The 26199-nt window shown below is 36.5% G+C and overlaps 1 protein-coding gene across 2 annotated transcripts; it reads left to right on the forward strand.

Moving 5' to 3' along the window:
• Positions 1-810: 810 nt before the first annotated feature.
• On the forward strand, positions 811-24552 carry SPATA9 (spermatogenesis associated 9). 2 transcript variants are annotated; one of them, XM_039239356.1, is made up of 5 exons: positions 811-985; positions 1189-1277; positions 10218-10445; positions 19232-19327; positions 24134-24552. In XM_039239356.1, the coding sequence occupies exons 1-5, from the start codon at positions 925-927 to the stop codon at positions 24419-24421; spliced, it is 762 nt and encodes a 253-aa protein (XP_039095287.1). In that variant the 5' UTR covers positions 811-924; the 3' UTR covers positions 24422-24552. The 2 variants fall into 2 exon arrangements, with proteins under 2 accessions (XP_039095287.1, XP_039095288.1); XM_039239357.1 differs by having other exon boundaries at positions 811-960.
• Positions 24553-26199: the final 1647 nt, after the last annotated feature.

Genomic DNA, 26199 nt, shown 5'->3' on the forward strand with positions numbered 1-26199 from the left:
GTTAATCAAGTCTGAATTCATCCCTACTAAAATATTAACTAGGTACTCAAGTCCACATGACATGAAATTCTTCCTAGACTTGATAAATAGGGAAAAAATGAAGTGGGAGAGGAGAAGGAAGGAAAAAGATGATGACGAAGAAAAAAAGCTTGACATTTTAAAGAAGACAAATGATAGATTTTATAATTTTGCGTGTCTTTGACCTAGCGACCTTTGAGTGAAGAGAAAACAACCTGTTCAGAAGTATTTTTTTTTTTTTAAATATTTTTATTTATTTCTAGGAGAGAGAGAGAGACAGCGTGAACAGGGGAGGGTCAGAGAGAGAGGGAGCCACAGACTGAAACAGGCTCCAGGCTCTGAGCTGGCAGTCAGCACATAGCCTGACGCGGGGCTCGAACCCACGAACCGCGAGATCATGACCTAAGCGAAAGTCGGACGCTTAACCGACTAAGCCACCCAGGCGCCCCCAGAAGTATTTCTGAATTAACTGCTGGTGTTTCTTTTCCACTTGGCATCGTATGTGAAACATTTTTTTCAAAGCATACGCCAACTCTTTTCAAAGGGAGCTTTGTTCTCAGATGATCTATTAACTGAGATACCACTATAGAAATTGGGTCAAAATTCAACATATAATGCAGAACTCCTTAGTACAGCTTATTTTTCATTCTCCCTTCTCCTCCTCCTCTGCCTTCAAACATACTCTTCCTCTTCTCAGTGCCAGTGTGATTTCAGAAGATTCCGTAACAAGTTCTCAGAGGCCCATTGTGCAGTAACAAAGAATTCTGGCAATCAGCCGTAGGTTCTGTCCTTGCCTGCTTTCCCGAGTGGAAGGCTGCCCTCGTCCCTCATGAGTGACGGGGTAGGACAAGTGCAGCCATGGCCTGCAAGCTTGCCAAGCACTAGGAACCCACGCAAGAGCTCATCATGCCGATCAAACCTGTTGGGTGGATATGTGGACAGGTGTTGAAGAACTTTTCTGGAAGAAGTATATGCAGTCTCGTTGTAAAGGGGATATGGGTGTTGGAAACAACCGGGAATAAACTCCCCCTAGGGTTTATTTGCTTTCCCAGTTACTTACAAAGTGGACCCAGTGTCCCATGTTCTTTTAGATTGAATGAATTGAATTTTGAATAGGGAATGTTTTCAGTTAAGCTGCTGTTTTCCCCCCCTAACCTCTTTTTGTCTTAGTTGAGGGGATCCAGAAAGTAATCATGGACCTCCTAGACGAGTTTAAAGATGAATTCCCTACCATCCTAAGATTATCACAGTCTAATCAGGTAATGTGATTTCATAACTTTGAAAAGGATTGCAAAAAGTATATTGAATTTTTAAGATCATACCAATTATTTAATGCTTGACTTTGAGATCAGTACCTGTAGCTTAGAAAAAAATTAATTTTGCCTCAGAAAAACAAATTTCAGATCTTATTGCGTGGGTCTGTGGAAAGAAGAGAAATGGTGGACAAGGAAGTGAGATAGATATCTATCTTCAGACTGGAAATCTGGAACCTTCTTATAGCCACAATTGTAACGTATGTAGTTTGCTACATTTGCTTAAGATTTGCTTAATATAGGGGCGCCTGGGTGGCTTAGTCGGTTGAGCGTCCGACTTTCGTTTGGGTCATGATCTCGCGGTTCATGGGTTTGAGCCCCGCGTCAGGCTCTGTGCTGACTGCCGGCTCAGAGCCTGGAGCCTGTTTCAGAGTCTGTGTTTCCCTCTCTCTGACCCTCCCCTGCTCACGCTGTCTCTCTCTCTCCTCGAAATAAATTTAAAAAAATATTTAAAAAAAAAAAAAAAGATTTGCTTAATATAAAATCAGAAATATACCTGGGTATATTTTAACTAAAATCTATGGCTATTAAGTCAGTGAAAAAAGTGATACGAATTATAGTAATGGAAAGATAAATACAGTATGGGTGTATGTTTTAATGTGGAAAGGAAATCGTGGTATCAGTTTAAACAAACCATATGTGCATATGTTTTGTATAACCTCTGTTCCCAAAAGGAGTTTTGATAGATAAAATATTGGGATTTGGAGAATGGATGGGTTGAGAATTTTGAAAAGACCTCTGATCAGGAAAAAAAGTAAATATCTTGTAACCTAGTTTACTTAAAGGTACACAGCTCTTAATGGATAAATGTATTTTAGCCATCTAGACCACAGTTAGAGTAGAATATGTTGTAAAGTTACATGGTACAGTAATAATCTCCTTATCCAGATATCAGACTTTGGACAGTATCCAACATCATAGCCAAAACCTGGAAATAAACCAAAAAAACTCTCTGAGTAACAGTAATCACAAAGTCTATATATTTCATTCCAAAGGAAAGATCTTAGGACCATTCATCCAGACAGCCAGGCATCAGACATTTATTAAATACTTTGCTATTGGCTGGGACCGGACACAGGGAATACAGAGATAAAACAGGATTCTTTCAGTCAATGAGCTTAATCTAGTGGAGTCAGAATTGTAAACAAGTAATTGTGTTTGGAATATGGTTAAGAGGTAAATTTATCTTAGAGGAATGCAGGACTCTACCACTCTGAATGGTCAGAAAAGGTTTATGGAATAAGGATGCTCAAAGTGGGTCTCAGAGAATGATTATGAATTTTCACATTGAAAAAAAGTGATAGGGTAAGTGGATAGGGACAGAGGAAGCAGTGTCACTTAAGACAAAAAGTATGAAAGCATAGCATGTTCCCAGAATATCAAGTAAAATGAACCAATGGTATGGGTTTTGGGTCTAGACTTTGAGGAGGGCTGATAGTGAAGTGTAGGTATCTGGATACATAGTGGAAAGATGGTATCCAGATGCTGGTCCGCCAGACAGCAAAACAGACTTTATAAATCAGTAGCAAACCAGACTTTATAAATCAGTCTTAGACTTGGTGTCTAGTTGCTTACCCTTTTTACAGTCCTCTAGTTTCAGTATAAAATCATTTCAAATGCTGGACATTTTTCTTGAGTATGCTCTGGAGTATTATGGGAAGAAATGGGCAGGTGACCATGCTTGGTCTAGGACATAAAATGGTTAAGGCTAGCACAGTTGTGGCAGTAATTCCTAAGAAAGCCTCAAAGTGAATCGTAGGAAGCCAGAGACTGGCCTGGAAATGCCTGTTGCTGCTTCCAAGTTGTGATTCTCTCACCACTGCCAACATTAAAGAAACTAGGTTTACTAATGAAAAAAGTTGCAACTTTCTTCACAGCTCCCTTCATCTCTTCCTACCCTCCAACTAGCCTCATTATCACTTGAACTATAAATTTCATTTAATAGTGAAATAGATTAATACTCTGATCCCAAAGAAAGAACTCTGAGTTCCTATTTCCAACTCACTGAAGTCATTTATTTATGAGAACTTATCTCATTTAGAGAAGCATATAAAAATAGTTGACTCTATTTCTCGTTTTCAGAACACTTACATTGTACTTTTTCCACCATTTACTTTAAAGAATGTGTTGCTGAGATTGGCAAGAAACCCAGGTTCTTGGGAGATACTACATAGATTGAAGTTACTTGTGCTTTGAAAATAAATTATTCAGAACACAATGCTAATGCTTGGATAACTAAATTATTTTTACTTATTTATTTTTAAATTTTTAAAAAATGTTTTATTTATTTCTGAGAGAGAGAAAGAGAGAGAGAGACAGCATGAGCAGGGGAGGGTCAGAGAGAGAGGGAGTCACAGACTGAAACAGGCTCCAGGCTCTGAGCTAGCTGTCAGCATAGAGCCTGACGCGGGGCTTGAACCCACGAACCTATGATCATGACCTCAGCCGAAGTACGACGCTTAACCAACTGAGCCACCCAGGTGCCCCAACTAAATTATTTTTTAAAAGGTCAGATTGTAAATGCTGCAAATTTTATTATTTGGGGGATGATCCATCGTTCCCAAGTATGCTGAAAGAAGTGGTTTTAAGAATACTTAAGGGGAGGGGGCGCGTGAGTGGCTTAGTCGGTTAAGTGTCCGACTTTCACTTAGGTCATGATCTCGCGGTTCGTGGGTTTGAGCCCCGCGTCGGGCTCTGTGCTGACTGGCAGCTCAGAGCCTGGAGCCTATTTCGGAGTCTGTATCTCCCTCTCTCTCTGACCCTCCCCTGCTCACGCTATCTCTCTCTCTCTCTCTCTCCTAGAAATAAATAAAAATATTAAAAAAAAAAAAAGAATACTTAAGGGGAGTTAGTTAATTGAGGTTAGTTCATGATTAAATTTAAATTGAGTTTCTAAATCTCATGATTAGTATCTAAATCTCCCTTTTTAAAAAATTTACACATGTATGTATTTATTTAGGAAAAGTCCATCTTGTTGGCCTGAAACAAACAAAACGTTTGGTGGGATTTGTATAGAGGGACATAACCAGAATAATGGTTATTAAATAGTTCTTCATGACTCATGATTTGGAAGGAAATTTTCTTCCTGAGGCTGAAGAAAGTTAATTTTAGAGTCTTGCCTTGAGGTCATGGCTTCTGATATCATGTATTCTGCAGTCGAACCCAGATCCTATACCTTCAATATCCACTTCCTTTAGCAAAAAGTAGGTTTTAAAGGTTTACACTTGCAAATGATTTCTTCATGAGGATTTAAACATATTAAACTTTTACATTTGAATAAATGGAAACTGTATTCTACAATTAGGGAACTAAAAAGTTTTAGTTCGATGATCTTTACTTCAATGAGAGAAATCTTTGGTGGTAAATAGGGTAAATTTTTATGGTTTTAATTATTAAAGATGATCATGTATTTTATTCTGTAATTATTTTACATTTAACCTTATAAAATTGGGAGTTGTAAACAGAACATATTAGAATCCATGTAAAATTTTGGATTTTTATAGCTGTAGATGTACTTTTCTGAATTTTCTTGGCTTTTTTTTTCTTTAATTTTTTTTTTAATTTATTATTTCTAGGAGAGAGAAAGAGTGAGCAGGGGAGGGTCAGAGAGAGAGGGAGTCACAGACTGAAACAGGCTCCAGGCTCTGAGCTGGCAGTCAGCACAGAGCCCGACGTGGGGCTCGAACCCACGAACCGCGAGATCATGACCTAAGCGAAAGTCGGACGCTTAACCGACTAAGCCACCCAGGCGCCCCGCTTGGCTTTGTTTTTAACACATGGGACAAAACTCTTAGGGCTGCACCAATAACATTTGGAAATCACTTTTGTTGGTATTAATATTTCTAAATATGAGAATAGGACTGTAACTAAAGTGTTCTATGATTCAGTTGTATTTTTGTCTTTGGTGAGTTGTTGTGGCACTATCATAACTGAAAGTTATGGAGCATATTGTACACTGAACACTGTCAAGGTGGTTTCTAATTTAATATTTGGTATATTTACTCCTCTATATTAATCTATTCTCAGGTACTCTTCATTTCAACAAATATTTAGAACACCCTACTAGCTCCAGACACTATTCTAGGTACTAGGGAAAGGTCTGTGATCCAAACAGATATAAAACAGTGCTGTCATAAAACTTACATCCTAGTCAGGTAGAAAAACAAGAAACAAGTTTATTTATGTTAATGGTAGGTATAAGAAGGAGAAGAAATAGAGCAGAAATATGAAATGGGAGTAGAAACAGGGAGGACAACTGACCGTTACGGTAGGGTGACCAAGAGGGTCATAGTGAGAAAGTGATTCCTTTTTTTAAAATTTTTTTTCATTTCGTATTTTAACTTGATAGGGAGAGAGAGAGAGAGAGAGAGCGAGCGCATGATCAGAGGAGAGGTGCAGAAAGAGACAGAGAGAATCTCAAGCATACTCCACACTCAGCACAGAGCCTGATTCAGGGGACAATCCCACGACTCCAGGATCATGACCTGGGCCAGAAATCCAGAGCCAGCTAGACACTCAACCACCTGAGCCACCCAGGTGCCCTGAGAAAGTGATTCTTAAGTTAAGACTTGAGGGAAGTGAGGGAGCAGACCTTGGTACCTTTGAAGAATCAAATGGCATAGCTCATGCAAAGTCCCTGAGGTGGGAGTATTACCTAACCAGCTCAACAACTAGCTAAGGGGAAAGGAGAGAAAACAACAATGAGGGTAGAGAGGTAAAGAAAAGCAACCTTTGTAGGGTTTGTAATTTTATACTGAGTGCACTAGGAAGCCACTGAAGCAGCTGGGCAGAAAAGCAAGATAGGATCTAAGTTTTACTAGTATCTCTCTGGCTGAGGTGTGGAGTAGAATGGAAATAGACCAGGAGGGAAGCAGAAAGACCACTGAAGAGGCTCATTTACTAGTCTGGAGAAGAGATGGTATAAATAGAATGGACTGAGGGTTGGCACAGGTCACAGTGAGAAGTGGTCAAATCCTAGGACTATTCAGAGAAAGAATTGAATAAGACTTGCTGACAGGCTAGTTTTTGGGATGTAGAGTAGTAAAAAGCTGATGTAATAGAAATTGAAGTTCAGCATGAAAACTGCTGATGTTAGAGAAATGGGCATGGCTCTAGGAAACAAAAAGAAAAGAAAAAGGGAAAGCAGGATATATTCAAAGAATGGAGTTCAAATAGTGAAATCTGGAGCAGGACTTTCAAAACAATCTGATTAACTGATGCTAGGTGTCTAGCGGCAAATGAACATTACCTGGTGGTGGTGGTGAGGGGACTTGGTATTTCTTTTTGGACATTTGGTAATGTACTGAGGTGATGATACTGACAAAAAGAATCATCTAAACTTGCACACTTAGCAACCAATTCCAGGATCCTTAGGCTAAGAGTCAAACAAAACAAAACAAAACAGCCCAGGGAAAAGAAATGAGCAATTTTTAATTTGGGATCGACATTCAAATTTACACATACAGTTTGGTAGGAAAACACATAGCATAGATACTAGCATAGGAAAAGCTGGTAGCTCAAAAAAAGACAAAAACTTTTTATTTAAAAATTTTTTACTAGAGCCTATTTTTAAAATTCACTGAAGGGGCGCCTGGGTGGCTCGGCCCCTTAAGCATCCGACTTTGACTCAGGTCATGATCTTGTGGTTTGTGGGTTTGAGCTCCATGCCACACTCTTGGCTGACAGCTCAGAGCCTGGAGCCTGCTTCAGATTCTGTGTCTCCCTCACTCTGTGCCCCTCCCCGACTTGTGCCCTGTCTCTGTCTCTCAAAAATGAGTTAAAAATGTTAAAAAAAAAAAATAAAAATTCACTTAAGAATGAATTGGAATCATTACCATAAACTGGTATTTTTTAAATGTTTATTTATTTATTTTGAAAGAGATAGAGACTGGGAAAGGGGTAAAGGAGAACGAGGGATAGAAAATCCCAAGCAGACTTCTCTCTGTCAGCACAGAGCTGAACGCAGGGCTCAGTCTCAGGAGCTGTGAGATCATGACGTGAGCCAAAATCAAGAGTCAGGTGTTTAACAAACTGAGCCACCCAGGTGCCTCAATGAGTGTTTTTGTTTTGTTTTGTTTTGTTTTCCAGAGGAAGATCTTATTCTGTGTCTAAAGGACTGTAAGTAGCCTCTCCTCTGTTGTTACCTTCCTATTCTCAGAGCCATAAAAGCCCACTTTGTATGCACCCCAGTACCCAGATTTGGTTTCTAATACTATTCCTAAAAGCAGTAATGGTCTTCTTGGGAACAAGTTGATTGTATGTTTTGTGTCAGGGAAAATAAAGGGGTCAGAAACATTTTGTTGCTGGAGGTAATATTTCTTTCAGAGGTAACTATGAAAGTCTAGAAAAAGGAAAGCAATTTAAAAATCATGAAGGGAAGCAAAGTCATCAAATTGTAACTATTTCAGCATTTAAGGGGAAACAAAGATGATATTAATTAGGAACTGGTTGAGTTCGTTGGAAAAAGCTATGAATTTATGACAATACTGAAAAGAGAAATATGCAAAGGGCACTAAAGCATTATTGTAATGCACACTTGAATTTTTTAAAAAACTGTTTATCATAAATGCTGTATTTTGGTCAACACAAATTATATGATCCTACAGGAGAGTTTCGATTAGCGGATTATCATTTACAAGTAGACTTGTGTCTCTACAGAGGAAAATATTTAGAAAAATAGTATTACAAAAGAGGAAAAGGTTGAATGGATCAATCTAGTATAGTGTTTGGGGGAATGAATCAAGATTAGTTAATAGAAATATCTGAGTAAAGTTAGTGAATCCAGGCCAATAGGTACAGATCACCAAGATTTTGTAAAGACACAGAGTACAGAGAGGGAAGCTCCATAATGTTAATGTCTTGCCTCTGTAAGAGATAGAGTCCTTAATACACTGAATGACTATTAGATGAAATTTCAGTATCGGTGGAACTGCACATGTCCCACTATTGTTTGCCGTGGCAATATGGCCCTCACTTTATGGTTATAAATGATGAGAAAAAGCACGGTAAACTGTAATCAGAAGTAAAACCAGACATTCTAGCTTCTCCAACTTGAGGAGTTGGGAGGAAGAATCAGTGAAGCAAAGCATAGGATCGCAAGAGAAATTGAATCTGTATGTGCAAGAGCTTTGTCTATTGCAGATAATTGTGGTTTCTCCCCCTGGTGTGCTTGAAACCCAGATATAATATCGTGATTGCACCTGTGTGTGATTTTGCTTGTTTTACCCACCACATAACTACCTTTAAGGGTTTCTCTACCCTAAATTGACTTGGAATTGCAGCAGTTCTAGCAGTCCACAACTTAGATTGTCTTCTGAACTGTTAGTATTGACTAGGAGGGTTGAGACCAAAGGTAGGTTAATGGGACTTTTTCAGTAAAGTTAACAGATTTTTTAAAAAGTTTTGTAATGTTTATTTTAGGGAGAGAGCGAGAAAGAGAGCATGAGTTAGGGACAGATAGAGAAGGAGAAAGAATCTGAAGCAGGCTCCAACCTGTCAGCACAGAGCCTGATGTGGGGCTCATACCCATGAACCTTGAAATCATGACCCGAGCCAAAGTCAGATGCCCAACCGACTGAGCCACCCAGGTGCCCCAGTAAAGTTAACAGATTAAACCACAATAAGATACCAGATCTGCAGAAATATATCCTCATTGATAGGCTAGAACAGCTTTTGGTTATTTCCAATAACAAATTCTCAATAATAAAAGAAGTACTGAACTTTAATGACAAAATCAGCAATAATAAAATTATTTCTTCAGGATAAAAGCTGATGCATTTAAAGTATATATATAGTACATTAGCTCTTCAACAAATGTTGCTCATTGTAGACCAAAAAAAAAAAAAAAAAACCCTCCATCTAAAAGATATTTTGTGTTTATATTTTTGGACTCAATAAGCAGAGATTCAAAGTTGCTTGTTTGTGTTATGAACCATTAGTTTCCTCTAAGTCGTATACAAAAAAGCCAGAATAGCCCATAAAATTACTTAAATGATTAATGGCAACTATACTTGCCTGTTGCCTGGAATGCAGTCTAACCACATTGTAAGTAATTTCTCTGTGGCTCACCTTCTGGTACAGCAGAGAAAGATGTACATGTCATATGTTTTCTTAATGCTACAATTTTTTTCTATCAGAATGGTCATAGAAGTTTTTAAGTTTTTACAGGTAAAAGTTCCTTAAGCTTGTTAATTAGTATATAGGATATTTTATTTTTTATATTGCACAATGCATTATGTATGTATGCTTTATCACTTAATGTTTTAAAGTAAACTGGGAAATATTTGTAATAGTTTTGAATAAGAATTAGTTTGAATAATTCAAACACTGAATAATATTTGAATAAGAACTGTTTACTTTTGAAAGAGCTGTTTAAAAAAACTCAATGCAAAAATAAATACACCCAAGGAGAAAAATGAAAATTTTATTTTATTTTTTTTAGTTTTTTTTAGTGTTTATTTTTTGAGAGTGCAAGAGACAGAGCTCAAGCAAAGGAGGGGCAGAGAGAGAGGAAGACACAGAATATAAAGCAGGCTCCAGGCTCTGAGCTGTTGGCACAGAGCCTAATGCAGGTTTCAAACCCAGAAACCATGAGATCATGTCCTAAGCCAAGTCAGTCGCTTAACTGAGTGAGCTGCCCAGGCGCCCCTGAAAAATGAAAATTTTAAATCTTTTGGCTAGTAACTTAAATTCTGGATATTTATGCTACGGCAAAAATCACGTATTCAAATATTTAGGTACATAGGGGTGGGATGTACTTATTGGACACTGAGTATATGCATAGGACCATGCATAATATACTGTTATGTGGTACTTGGTCTCGGCCTGAAGTAGATTTTAATAATTCACTGGAGAACATCAGTCACTTTTCAGACGCTTTTCTTCCAGAAAAGAGAATCTATGCAAAAACCATCCAAAATCAGAATGGCTGTCGCTTTAGCGAAGATCAATCGAGGAACATTAATTCAAGGATTAAACAGCATATCCAGATCTTCCAAATCAGTGGCCAAACTTATGCAACCTCAGCTTGCTTGTAGACTTTTAGAGTTAAGGGACCTATCGCATCGCTTGCTGAGGGAGGTTAATGCACCAAAGCAACCCCTATACAACATGCAGGTAAGTGAATACTACATTTGCATGACATATGCACTCTTTTTTAAGAAGCTGTTTTGAAATCGCAAGATCTGAAAAATAAAAAGTTAGCACATTTGGTTGTCCTGCGTATAAAATGAGAATAGTTTGGAAAAGAAATGAATGGTTTGGCCTTTTTCAATATGGTATATATATTCTGGTTTAAGTAAATTTGAAAGAGGAAGTAATGTGGACTTTTTTCCTATTTTGTTTTTTGTCTGAACTCTATGAAACTGTAAATTTCAAATGGTTCAACCTAAATATTACCATACAAATGATCAATTATTGCAAACCTAAAAGGAATCCTTTAACAAGCCATAAAAAATGGTTTTGTCCTTTTTCCCCATAACCTTGCTATCTTTCCAAGACAATCTTTGTTTGATTTAACATATTTTAGTACATTCAACTATAAACTCATTTTGAGTGTCCCATCAATATCCAAGTATATTTCAATTTACATGTTACATGGTTGTACTAAGGGTCTGTTTGTTATTTTTTGCTAAGGACAGCAGCTCTTAAAACTTTTTCAGGACCAGTTTCTTTTATTCTAAACTTTATGGTGTGGAACTGTGGGTTTTTCCATCTGGACATTTTTCAAAGCACTCTAAACATTTGCTACAAAATATTGGAATCCTGCAAGTTTGGTACCTAAACCCCAGAGTATGTCATTTTGACTCTGTCGTTGAAGGGAGAAAAACCCTCACTCAAGTGGAGTTAAGCCAGAAAGATGTATCAGTTTATGCAGTTGAGCAATCCGGAGTTGATAAGGCTTCAGGATAGAGGTGCTCAAATGATGCCTTCAGGGTCCTGTTTTTCTCTTTTCCCCCATCTCCTGGCTCTGCTTCCTCTGTGTTGACTCCACTTACAGACCGCTTTATCCTTCATGGATACAAGGTGATTTGCAGCTGTTGCCAGGACTCCATCCTTCCAGGTTCAGTTACCGCAGCAAAGAATGAAAGTCCTTGACCCTGCATTCCTAGACAAGCCCTGAGGTTGAATCTTGGAGATGGGCTTACCTCTAAACCAGGGAAATTGGGTGCACTGATTGACCTAGGACTTGATTGCCTATTTTTTCCCTACAGTGGATGTTGGAGCTCCATCCAGACCACATGACCAGAGAATGGGGGGAAGGATGAATCCTCAGACAAAATTTGGGCTATTTTGAAAAAATGAGCAAATAGATGATGGATGGCTAGAATCAACAAAATATCCACTACATAGGAATCTCTCTTTAATCAAAGATTTTTAACATTTCCAGAAATCACCAGATAGTTAAACTATGCATTGCTTGAGATAGCAATTACAAAAGGCTCCCTTATAACCTGATGTTTGAGAAAGTAAAAAATGCTTTGTGTTTATTAACTACTGGATTCTCTAAGTATTCCTGCATCTTTAGGTTGTCAGAAAGAAATGTAGCTGAGCTGTATAATTCCAATTGAAATACATTTCCAAAATGAATGTTTTGCATTGATGTTTCTTTCCTTGCATTGTTAGACCCATAGCTTTTTACAGATGGTTGATATAAGAAGTTTTCCTTGAAGAATATTTCTGTGTTTATTATGAAATCAAGTTTAAAGACTTTATCCATTATGTTATTTAATAATTCTTTTTGCTCCTCTTTACTAAGCTAGAACTGAAGAATCTAAGACTTTACATTCTTTAGAAGCTAACAAATTAGCCTGCCACAAGTGTACAAACACACACACACTGATAGAGACACGAGATTCCCTTGAATCAGAGACAGAGATTGTTTATCTACTGCAGAAGCAGAAGCAGCAGCCAGAGAAGTGTCTTGTGTCATTTCCATAACCCCTCAGTTCCCTCAGGGCAATGTGATGAGAGCCACATGTGACTTATGCATGTAATGAGTTGCATCATAGGAGAGGAGCCTGAAATTAGAAGACTTAGCTTTTATAGGAGTGTTGGCAGGGCACCTGAGTGGCTCAATAGGTGAAGCGTCCAACTCTTGGTTTCGGTTCAGGTCATGATCTCACAGTTTGTGACTTCGAGCCCTGTGCAAAGCCTGCTTGGGATTCTCTCTCTCTCTCTTTCTCTTTCTCCCTCTCTGCCCCTCCCCTGCTTGTGCTCACTCGCTCTCTCTCTCTCAAAATAAATAAATAAACTTAAAAGAAAAAAAAGGACGTTGGTGTATCTGCCCAGCGTTGGGGGTGGGAGGGGGTGCGGTGGGAATAGAGAGAAAGACAGAGAGAGGGGATTGGAGACAGAAGCAGATGTCTCCAATGGGTGAAGGTGAAAGCTCTTGGTAGGTACATCTCTAACTCTCTCTGGAGGAATATATTTTCTCTAGCTTCGAAATCTGCTTCCTATTCAACTATGTCCTTTGCTCAGAAGGTCCAGTCTGTACAGGGAAAGAGAGACATCCATGGAGAATTGTCTTCCAATACTCATGAAAATTCAGTGGCAGGAAAATAATCTATCTTTCCAGTTAAATTGTGTTTTCTTTTAACTAGCCATGAGAACTGAGAAACACAATGCATCTGCCTTTTTGCCCTGACAGTGTGTTTCACAGGTACATTTAGAGCTTAGTTGTGATAGCTTAGTCCAGGAACCTGAGACCACAGAAGCAGGTTGAGGGAATAAATCACCTAAGGTCTGTATGATGACTGTGACAGTCTCTTTGACATCAATTTGGAATCAACACCTATGAAATTTCTTCTCCTTTGCTCTTGTCCTAATTGCCTTAGAATCTAGCTTTAATTTTTAAAATTCTTATCAATAAAATATTTCAAAACATATAAAAGGTAGTTTATCAAAATCCCACCCAAATTTAAATTGGTAGTAATACTTTGCAATGTTGCCTTCAGATATTTCCTCTATAAGAAGAAATATAATTAACCATGTCCCAATTCATTCCCATTTCTTCTCCACCAGAGGTAACCATTATCCAGACATTGATAGGAGCACTTCTATGCATACTTTCATATTTTCACTACATTTGTACACATCTATTATTCTTCACATATTTAAAACTTATATAAATGATATTATACTATATGCATCCTTCTGTAATTTTCTTTTTTTCACCCAACATTTTTTTCAAATATTTATTTTGAGAGTGAGAGTGCGTGTGCAAGAGCGAGTGGGGGAGGGACATAGAGAGGTGGAGGGAGAGAGAGAGAGAGAGAGAATATACCAAGTAGGCTCTGTGCTGCCCACACAGGGCTCAGTCTCATTAACTGTGAGATCATGACCTGAGCCAAAATCAAAGAGTTAAACACTTAAATGACTGAAACATCTAGGTACCTGTACTCAACATTTTTGGTATGTGTAGCTGTGGTTTATTATCTTCTTTGTGGTATCCCATTTTAAGAAAAAAATAATGCACAGTTTATTATTGGACAGATGGGCAATTTAGTTTTCAAATTGTTTTTATTACAAACAGTATTTCAGTAAACACTCTTGTAAATGACTCCTTATCCATGTGTGTGAAATATTCTCCAAGGGTATATCTAGAAGAGGGATTGATTACTAGGTTATGAGGGATGCACATCTTCAGTTGTATTAGCTGTTGCCAAAATGCTTTTCACTTTCTTGGGAATCAGAGTGATTCTTGAATCAGGATAATTTCTTCAATTCTGGAAAATTCTTAGCTGTTCTTTGTTCAAATATTGCCTCTTTCTCATTTTCTCTAATCTCTTCCTCTGGAATATCTATTCAACATACCTTGGACCTTTTCATTTTATTCTTTATGTCTGTTTACCTTCCTCATATTTTCCTTTCACTTACCTCTTTTTGATACCTCCTGGGCATATACACACACTCTTACTGCTCCACCTTTTAGTTCCTAGCACAGGGGAATCTTTCTTTTTTAAAAAAATATGTTTATTTCTTTGAGAGAGAGGGAGAGAGAGAAGGAGAAAGAGCATGACGGGGAGGGACAGAGAGAGAGAGAGGGAGGGAGAGAGAATCCCTAGCAGGCTCTGCACCGCCAGCACATAGTCTGGTGCGGGGCTCCATCCCATGAACCAGGAGATCATGACTTGGGTAGACATCAAGACTTGGTCACTGAACCAACTGAGCCACCCCGGGAATCAATCAATCTTTCCTTCTTTCCTTTTTTCTTTCTTGTATTACATTTTGGAGTTTGATTTTATATAGAATTTCTAGTATTTTGTGTGTGTGTATGGGGGTTCCACATTAGCTCAGTCTGCCGTGCTACTAGAACCAGATATCCGTCAGCTTTACTTAGTATCTTTTATGAGTGTTAATATAAGACAGTTAAATTTCTTTCTGGAAGTAAGAGAAGTGTTATTCTACTTTTTCATTTTATGCAACATATATTTATTGAAAATTGACATGTACAATCACTAGTTTAGATATTAGGATTCCTAGATGTCTTGCCTTTGCCCTATATGTAGTGGGGGTGATAGGCAAGTAAGGAGTGTCAGTGGAGTGCAGTAAGTGAATGATCAGAGTGTGCAAAGTATACCCAGCAACAAGGAGCATATAATTCCAAAGAATAGTGAATCACACTAGCCCTGGTACATACATTGCTTGGCTGTCTTTTCACAGTGACAGAGTTTAGCTTACTCAGAGTGGATTCCAGCATGAATTCCTTCAAGGATTGCCAGACTGCCTGTGTCAAGGTAGAACTTCGTGGTGTGCAGAGAAGTAAAAGGAGTAAAATCTGGAACTGCCTATGCAAGGGGATAGATATGCTTTGTTGATGCATGGAGGATATTACTTTATGTAGGAAGATAAGCAGACTAGCTGACCTATCTGAAGGTGTGTGTTAAAGATCCCCTTGATATGCTCTGTCTTGTCACTGATCTGAGGATAATTAATGATAGAAAGATACTTTTGTACATAGAGCAAATGGTCCTACCAACACTCTTGTTGGATATTATGTAGCTGGAAATGCCAGTCAGATTACTCCTTCAAGAACATGTAATAGAGGAGCATTTTCATTAGGACACTATGACTAGGATAGTATTTTAGCCTGATGTGGTCTGAGATGAAGCATACAGTAATCGTCTCCTCAAGATAATTAGAGCATGAATGTTGTTACAGGAGCTCTCTTGGCTTTCTGTTGTGTGCTCAGACCTAGAGTAAGTCTTATATATGTTAACATATTCAAAGATATTGAGCCCAATATGAACTCTCCAAAGACCCAATTGATACAAGTGACCTGAAGAGATCCCTATGGCTTGTTGTAACATGAGCGCATAGTTGGAGTCAGTCTTCTCCAGCTGGCCATCTTGTTGAAAGAGACTTCCTTTGCACCTGTCTTTATGGATGAGGTGCTGAATCAGGTTGCTTCTCAAACCCTTCCAGGTTATGCAGGGTTGAGATTATAGCAAGATATCTGCGAGTCCTAAAAGGGCCTCAGGAATGGAAAACCCTGGTTAGATATATCTTGGTGGTTTTCAACATGCCCAGGATCAGTACTTAGAGAATGGTGCATCTGCTTAGCTTTGTAAGCTGTCTGGATGAGTAAAGCTTGCAGCTGCTTTAGGCTGCAGTGACCTAGATAATCAGCTTGAATGCTGACTCCAGCCAAGACACGTCAGCTCCCAGACATAGTTGTTGACTTTGGCAAGGCAATGCAGGGCCACAGGACCAGGCGCTCTTCCTATGATAGAATCTTCCTTATAGTAGCATTAAGAGATGACTGTTTCTCCTTTGTGTAGGCACTCTGGAGTGGTGTAGGCAAGATACAGGCAAAAGGGAAGAAAACCCTCAGCATCCAAAATGCCTGTGATATATATGGATCCCAGTGAACTTGTATTCCCTTTTTCAGGATGAAGATCAGATGCTTTTCGAAGAAGTTTTTTCCTCACCCCAACCCTTCACGGTAGACTCCAGTTTGGGGTTTAAACTCAAACTTCACATATTTTGTATAAAGAACATGTGTGAAACTCAAAAATATCAAGAACCTCTACAGGTCTTAGATGGGCCTGCCATGCGGTAATCTTGGGTGGTGTAATTCAACACCTGAGGAAAAAGGACAATTCCTAGAAAGTAGAATAGCTGGAATCTTAAAGACATACTTCTCCAGAGGTTGGGACATTTGAGCTTTAATAGGACTATGTGAGTAAGAACTTACTCAAAAACAGTGTTCAAGAGGACAATAATACTGGGTAAACAAAGTCAAATAACTTTCTTTACTGTGCACTGCTAGCAGCCCTCCCTGTGCTCAGGAATACTGTAGTTTGCTAAAGCAAAGACATGATCATGTAGCTTTTCCAAACTTACAGGAAAGGGTTTTGTTCTGGACCTATTAACCAGTCGGTGCTTCTTGCAATACTTATTTGCGAATCACGGAGTTAAAGTTTCCCATTACTCCCTGGGTATCCTTCTTCAAGGTGGTTTTGAACAACATAAACTAAGTTGGGCCTGGTGATCCTTTATCCTTCAGGTTATCTATAAGTGGATTTTTATTATTTTCTAAACTATTTACCGTTTGCTTTTTTTGTGATTTATCTCAGTATTATTGAAAATAAGATAATCACAGATACTACTTTTGTGAGATGAGGCAGTCAAAGTTATGTGGCAGAAGTGGAACATAAAATTATGTGGCAGAAATTTCATTAAAGATTGACATATTTTTACTGTTGAAATACCCATGTATCTGATGTTATTATGACCATATAACATATCCACATATCTTATATATCCAAATATCTTATACACTCATATTATTAATGTTAATATTAAAAATTCAAAAAATATATGGGCATAATACTGATATCAAGATACTTTTAAATATGCAAATAAAACTAATATAATACGTTAGGATAAAGTTTTTTAAATGACTGAGACAATCTAAATAAAACCTTTGATATGCAAATATCTCCTGTTATTTATTTTATCATATGCTATTCCTGCTTAGAACAAGCAAAGATGAAACAGCATGGTTTATAATATGAAAAACATATATTGGAAGTGGGTCATAACATTGAAAAATAGCTACCTGCCAGTAGCCATATAAATTTTGGAGGAAATATATTTTCTACAGGAATTACTTGTTACAGGAATAGGAAGCATTTATCAAAAGCATTAAAATGGTGAAAAACTGACCCTTAAGCAATATACAGATTCATCATTCAGAAGCATAACATATATCAGATATATAATCTATTTTGAAACTTTGAAAAGTAATCAGTTTTAATTATGTTAGATGAAGGACAAAATCTGAAAAAAAAGTAGTAGAAACCGTAATTTCTCCTGCATGCAGACATCACTTGTTTTTATTGTATATAGCCTACAAATTATTGAATATGGACCTCCGACTGTACGTTCATAGGTTCACAAACTCATGAATCTTTTACTCTGCTAGGAGGCATTTTGTTGGAGCACATCTTCTTTCTTTCCTAATGTCTGCTCTCTACTTTTATGTTTTTCTGCCTGTAGTCTAATAGCAGGATTCAAAGGCACACTATCAATATGATTCTTCTAGCAAGAGGGAAAGAACAGCAGCTGCTTCGTTTCCTGGAAACTCTTTCCAGAAGCCAGGAACTCTGGGAGGTTTTCCAGACTGACTTATGGAGTGTGGGCTAAAACTCCTCCTACCTATCTCTGTATCTAGGAGTTAGTATAGCCTGGAAAACGAACAAGGAACTCTTCCCAACCCCATCCCCCACCTCCATCTCTCAGCTGGTAGGCTAGAGAGTGTTCTTGGCTTCAGCATTCCATAAATCACTTAACAGAGAGAAGAGGGTAAATTATGATGGGCAGTTTTGTCCTTCATTCAGCAGTGGCAGCAGTAGCAAAAACTGAAGATACTACAACAAGCACTTAGAACACAGTGCCATACAAATGTTTGCTCAACAGAATGGTATTACACATTCCTCAGAAGCACCTTTTAAAAGGCTATACTATGCCATTGAGTAGATAAAGCTTAATTTACCTAACTGTCCTGCTATCAACTGTTTTAATTTTTCAGTGTTATAAATAACTTTAATGTACACATACATACTGTTATTTCTAGTTTGAATGCATTTTTACTGTGTATTTACATGGTTTTATTAGCTAAAGCCTGTACCTTTGGGAGTTACTGAAGCCACTCAGTGTCTTGGCGCTTACCTCAGAGGAGCATGGCTAACTGCCACTTCACTGCTGAAGGGGAAAGGAATGTTTTTCCTTATGTCCTCATTTCATACCCTACTCAAGGCAACAGAGGTGACCTAGAAGAGAGTACAGTTCCCTTAAACTAAATATATTCTATTATGTTTGAGGCAGGGGCAGCTACTACCTGAAGCTAGAAACATCTGAGAGACAAATTCATTATTGGTGTAAACCTTCTCTGTTTCAAAATGCATGCTGGATGTAAGCACAGAGCATTTCTTGAAGCTTAATGTTCTTCTAAGGTTAATGCTGGCCTTCAGCAGTCTCATGATTAACATTTCCAAGCAGGTCATTAATCTGCAGGAAATGCTTAGTATTTTGATTGCTGTCTCCTTATTGAAGAGGTGAATAATTTAGTAAAGGATGATTACATGAATTTGAACAAAGACTTTTTTTCTAATGTGCACAGTGGCACCCCCTAGTGAGCACACTTGTTAAATGTAAAAAAGTCAAAGTAATTTAGATTTTGGAAAGGCAAGGTGTTTTATAGATCTTTCATAGAGAGAGAGAAAAATAAACCAAAATATTTTCAGATTGTGAAAAAAAACCCCAGGTAGATTCACTAGATAATGTCCTTTAGAAAGAACTGTTGAAATTTTCATTTTACAATAACATGGTAAAATTTAACATTGTAACATTGAAAACTGTTATTATAATAAGAAAACTCTTTTCTGTTTTTGCAGGTCAGGAGGGGTTCTTTGTTTGAAATCATTTCTTTTCCAGCAAAGACTGCTTTAACTAGCATCATGTATGCTTCATATGCAGCTCTAATTTATTTGGTAAGTTAAGAAAACTATTACAATCTAGATGTAAATATACTTATTTTATATATACTAAAGATATAGATATATATTATAAATTCATAAGCCAAAGTACTATTTTTACACAATTTTACATTAAAAATTTACTTTTCTAAAAACAATTACCTTTCCTGAGGTAAAGTCTATCCTTTTGAACCCAAGTCAATCCAGCAAAAACTAATTTGCTTACATAACTAAAATTATTTTTATAAAGTTTATTATGATTTGTTCAAAATGTTTTGGTTTTACTTTCACTTAGCTATGGTTGTTTTGTTTTACCCATTATGCCATGGTTGGCTAAGCTCAGCATTCCATCATTTAGGTCTATGATATTGGGGAATACACATGTTAATGTATTTTGGATTACAAGTGCTGTAATTCATAAGTGTTCATTACAAAGTGTGACAAAGATATAAAGGATTTTATAAATTATAAGGGTTATTTTCTTTTAATCACTGCCATTTTACTTATCTTTAAATTTTTTTTAAAAAGTGTAACACACAGACACAAAACTACAGTTTGATAAATTCCCACAAAATCTATTAATCTGCCTACCACACACATGAAGAAACAAAATGTAACCATCATTCTAGAAGCCTCTTTCTTGTTTCCCTCACAAATCACTTTCCTCTTCTATAAAAGTAACCACTATTTTGACTTCTAACACTAAAGACAGTTTTGTTTAAATTGTATATAAATGAAATCATATACTATATATTCTTTTACATTTGTGTTTTATTGCCCAACATTATCATTTTGAGATTTATTGCCTATAGCAGTAGTTTATTGATTTTCATTGCTGTGTATTATTCCATTGGTTGAAATATATATATATGTATATATATAGAACATGTATATATGTAGAACATATATATATTCAATATATGTGCCACTTCCATTCTGTGGTTGACATTTTACAGTATTATAAAAATATAACATATAATATATACAAACTTAATATTATATAATTTATAATACACAACATAATATATACTATAATTGTAATATATTATATAAACTTATTTATATAATACATTATATAAATATGCAAACATTATAAACATTATTATAAATATGTAATTATAATATATTGGATTATTATATATTTTATATTATTCATAGTTTTGGCAACTGTGAATATGGTTTCTATGAATATTCTTGTACATACGTTTTGGTAAAATTACTAGACTACCAGAGTACGCATGTGTTCATCTCTAGCAGATACTGCCAAACAGTCTGTATTGTCATCTTTTCCATTTTAGCCATTCTTGTGGGTATATAGTATTAAGACATTGTGGCTTTAATTTGCATCTGATTATTAATGAGATTGAGTTCCTTTTTTATGCACTAAGTGAACATTTGGATATCCTCGTTTGTGAATTTCTGTTAAAGTATCTTATATTTTTCTATTCTATCATTTCATTATTGATTTGTACTTTAAAAATATATTCTAGGAATAAACCCTCTTTTGGTTATTTCTTTTATTCAATGACTTCCTTTTCACTCTTTTAGCAGTGTCTTTAAAACAGAAGCTTTTAATTTTAATGTAGTCCAATGTATTAAGTTTTTCTTTCTGTTAAGTGCTTTTTATGTCTTAAGTAGGGAATCTTGACCTATACACAAGGTCATGAAACTATTCCCTCTGATGTATGCTAGGAGCTTTGTTATTTTACCTTTCACTTTTAGATTTATAATCCATCTGGAATTGGTATGAGGTAAGGAACAGATTTTTCCTCCATGGCTATCCAGTTGATCCAACTCAATTTATGGGGGAGGGGGAGGGGAGAGAAAACTTTTCCTATTGCTCCAGAACACTTCTTTTGTCATACATCAAGTGTCCTTATATATGCAGGTCTGCTTATAGATTCTCTGTTCTATTCCATTGATCTATTTTTCTATTCTTACAGTGATTCAATATTGTATTACTTACAAAGGCTTTATAAGTCTTGATAATTGATAGAATAAGTCCTCTCTTCAATGCTTATACATGGAATATTCTTCTATTTGCTTAGATCTTCTTTAATTTCTCTTAATAATTCTTATGGGGGTTTTTTTGGCCAAGGTCTTATATATTTTTGTTAATATTTTTTATCATATTGAAACACATAATACTAAGGATTCAGTTTTACCCATAATCTATAGATTCATTGTGGTCCTGATTTAAATATGAGCAGGTGTGTAAGTTGACCATAGTTTATTCTAAAATTTACAGAGGAATGAAAAAGGCCAAGAATAGCCAAGACATCATAAAAAAAAAAAAAAGTAAAATAAGTTTCAAACATATTAATAGTTATTTTAAATAACTGAACTTATAAATATACTTACAAGTGTTTAAAATTTTTGAGAAATGCTCAATATCTTAAATGTGAATCTTACGCAAAAATGAAATCCAACTGAGCTAGGGTGCAAATATGCTGCAAAAAAAATGGGTGGAACAAAATAGATACGGTGAAACTAAAACAAAGTAGACTAAAACCAAAATTAAACTCTAGCTTCTCAAAGGCTTTTGCAATCATCCTACATGACTTATTATGCTATAAACTTTTTAAGTAGGTAAACAATATTTTGGGAGACCTGATGATTGGTCATGTGTGCAACCCAAGGTCTAGGAGAGGTCAGGGCTGGAGTTACGATTTTGAAAGCAAATAACATACATGTTGGAAATTGGAAAAAGTGAAAAGTCTGGAAGTGGAAAGTCAAAAGAATTGTGAAAAATAGCAACATTTACGGTGAGCTAAGAGGATATCTGTGAAGAAGACACAAGAAGCAATAATCAGAAAAGTAGGAAGAGAATCAGGAGAAAAAGTGCCAAAGAAATAGGAACTCAGGAAGTTGTGAGCAGTTAAGTGTGAAATATAAACAGAAAAAGTCAAGTAAAATAAAGTGAAAAGTGTTCATTAGATCTAGTAGTGAAGATGCTGGAGCCAACCATCTTGAGAATTATTTCAGTGATGCGATAGGATAAGGAAGAAATAAGCAGATTTCAGAGTAAGAGGAGATAATAAAATGGAAGCCATGAATATAGACTGGTTTGAGTAAGAAAAGGCAGCATATATAGCGATCAAGAGAGAAACAGGGTGCCAGGGATTTTTTATATTTAATTATAAGATGGAAGATACTTGAACATATTATAAGTTGCAGGGGAAGACGCAGTCAAGAACGAGAGGCTGAAAAGGCAGGGGATTATTAATAGAGAAGAGGTAGGCTATAGGTTAAAAGTAAACAGAGATACTCACCTTTATCAAGACTCTTTATTTTCCGAGACTGGGGTAGAAATGATTAGAATGGGCACAGATAAAATTTTGTAGGTGAAGGAAGAAGAAATATATCGAATAGGACAGGGCTTCCTAATCTTCTTTCATAGCATGGCATACATAGAAAGTGATCATATATGGAGAAAAATGAATGAAGCTGTTTCCAGCTGAAAGTGACAGATGACAAAATTTTATAGCTCTAGGCTGGGATATACTTGGATGCAAGTAACAAAAAATATCTGGCAGTAACTTCGTTGATGAACACATTTAAATATCTCAGTTAATTAAAAGTCTAGAGTTATGTGGTTCCCAGGTTTGTACAGTGGATCTACAATGTCGTCATGAACCTAGGGCCTTTCCATCTTTCTCTCCTGCTATCTTGTTTGTTGTTTTTGGTCCTTAGGTTTGTTGCCTCATGCTCAGGCATCCTATCTATATCATTGTCCTGTCCAAAGTAGGAAGAGAAGACAAAGAGTCTTCCTTTTCATATAGGAGGAAAACTTTCAAAATTCCCTTCTGATCTTCCCCCAGCAGACATATTTTGTTGGCTAGAACAGTGTCACATAACTCCATACTAACGACAGGAAAGTGATGGAAAGCATCTCCTGTTCCCTTATTGTATAGTGGGATGAAGGCCAAGAAAAGAGGAGGGAGGAGGTCAGGAAGAACTTGTCAAGCTAAGGCCCTCTAACTTTTACCATTAGCCTCTTTAGGAAAATCTTCTAAATGTTTATTGTCTGTTATGTCAGCTTTAGGTATCACTTTGGTAATATGAGTTGGTTTAGGTCTTCTCATATTTGTGGATTTCATTATTCTTGTTACTTGCCTTAAACACATGCATCATCATCTTCATTAGTAAACTTACAGAATAAGTTTACTGGATATAGTTCTTGATGGTTCTCAATTTTCAAAGTTTTATTTCTCATTGTGTTTCATTTTGACACTCTTAAAGTACTGAATGTCACTTTTTTTGAGGTAAAATGGATCATGTGTTTGCTTAGAAATCATTGATCTACTAGGTTACTAAATTCTTACTAAAATGTTAATGCCCTTCCACACATGTGTACCTATGTACACATAGGTATAAGCCCTTCCAGTTGTAAACATAGGTATAAATGAAGTCTGGCACGGGGCAGAAGTAAAAACAAAAACCTAATTTGAGATATTAACATGTTTGGTGACAAATTTCATCTCCCAGAAAATTTTTCATTAAGTCCAGGAGAATAAAGGAATTTAATTAAATCAGAGAGTAAAGATATGACATCTAATGAATGGGGGCGGGGGGAAGAGGGAGAACATGTCTTTATTGAAGCATACCAGGATTTAATTTTCTTTCTAGATTATGATGTAATATATTTAGAACAAGAAAGCAATCTCCTGATGTTTATCGTGTGCCAGGAAAAGAAGTGCTCCTTTATTAGAATTAAGTAGATTAATGGCTTTATGTTAAATATTTTATTGGACTTGTTACTGCAAAGTTCAGTAGCTTAAGAAGAAACTTTACTTCTCAAAAAAATTTTTTTATCATTAGACAGTCTGTGTTAATGCTGTGCTGGAGAAGGTAAAGAAAATCTTCCAAGAAGAAGAATCCGTAAGGCAAAACAGAAAGGAGAGTGAGAATCTTAGAAAAGCCTTTTCTGAGCCTGTGCTTTCTGAGCTTCCATTTCATGAAAGTGAAATCAAAGCAAAACCTTACAGGTCATTACCGGAGAAACCGGACAGTATTTCAGATCGCCCCAAACTTCCTGCCAATAAGTTGAGTAATAAGATCCAGGTTTTACATTCTGTGTTTGACCAATGCGCTGAAATGAATGAATGAACAAATCAAGTATAAATATCACTAAGTGGAGCTTAAGAGTTATCTATCACGTTTCAACAGACAAAACTAAGAAACTAGTTTTCATATACTGAATGCTCTGCTTTAGAGAAGGGGTGGGGAACTACTAAAATGTCATTCTCTTTTTTTTTTTTTTTTTTTTTTAAATGTCATTCTCAAGTACTTATGTGATAGAGAAAATAAAATGAATCTTGATGGAGAATATATGTATGACTATGATTTTTAAGTTTATTTATATATTTTTAGAGAGAGAGAGAGAGCACCGTGTGCACGCGTGAGTGGGTAAGGGGAAGAGAGAGGGAGAGAATCCCAACAGGCTGCACGCTGTCAGTGCAGAGCCTGACATGACGCTCAAACTCCTGAGATGTGAGATCATGACTTCAGCCGAAATCAGGTCAGACGCTTAACCGACTGAGCAACCCAGGTGCCCCATATGATATTTTTTTAATGAACAAGAAAGTGTATCCTTTGGAGGGTTAGACTTTGTGCTATGGTTTATAACATAAGTGTATTTATAATAAATACATTTATGTTTTTATTAAAGATTTGTTTCAAGTATCTTTCCAATTACAGTTAGCCCTTGAACATGGATTTTAACTATGCAAACCCACTTATATGCCTGTCTTTTATGATACAGTACTATAAATGTATATTCTCTTCCTTATGATTTTCTTAATATTTTCTCTACCATGCAGAATACAGTATATGATACATAGAATATTCAAAAAAATGTGTTAATTGACTATGTTATCAGTCAGGCTTCTGGTTAACAGTAGACTGTTAGTAAAGTTTTTGGAGAGTCCAAAGTTATATATGGAATTTTGACTGTGCAGGATGCATTGTTCAAGGATCAACCATATTTATCTGGAGGGAAAACACACTCTGTATCAAAATGCTACATTACTTTTTTAGAGATAATAAAGGATTTATTTTTCTATGTACAGGCTGCATAGTTTGAATCTGCCTATCATCAATCCTTTTATACCTCATCTGTAGGAGTTGTAAGTCACGTGTATAAGTTTATAATACAGAATATTATTTTCAAATCTAATAAAGAATTTATGTGACGATAGGATATGACATTTTTTTTTTTTTAATTTCCAGATATAGAGGAACAAATTTAGAACCAAAAATCAAGTTCATGTTACTCATAGTGGCCACTGGGTTCTGAGAGAGATTGCTTCTATAACTGGCCCTCCAAATGAGGGCCACTGTTCTGCCTGCAGAAGGAACTTTGGATTCTTCCCTGTGTATTAACTTCTGGACACATTAAGACCTGACTGGTCATTGGAGGATTAGCACCTAGTAGACTAGAATATACCCATCCATTGATGGTACATTTCCTGTACCTGGTAAATAGCTACTGCCATAAACAATATTTATAAAAAGTCCAGCCTTGGCTTTTTAGTAGTCTGAGAAATGAGTAACAAGTGTTGTATTACCACATGTTACCCATATTCCATCAGAAAGGAAATCTAATAATATGTAGCAAAGGGCTCTGTAAGCAGACCCTTCATGATAGGTATTTTATTCACTTACAATTTTTATAACAACCAAGGGAAAGAGTCCAGGTGGTCCCTTTAGAATGTTAAGTATTACATTTGGAGCCTCAATTCAGTCCTATGCCACTAAGAAGATTACTGTGCTTTTGAGACAAAGTTCCAATTTTGACAAACAGCTTTTCTCACAGAATTCTCTGAATTCATAATCTGTTCATCCTGGTTCTGATCCTTCTTATTCCTATAGTAGAATATAAGATG

Source organism: Hyaena hyaena, unplaced genomic scaffold (genome assembly GCF_003009895.1).
Source record: "Hyaena hyaena isolate Hyena2069 unplaced genomic scaffold, ASM300989v1 scaffold_156, whole genome shotgun sequence".
Classification (NCBI taxonomy): Eukaryota; Metazoa; Chordata; class Mammalia; order Carnivora; family Hyaenidae; genus Hyaena; species Hyaena hyaena.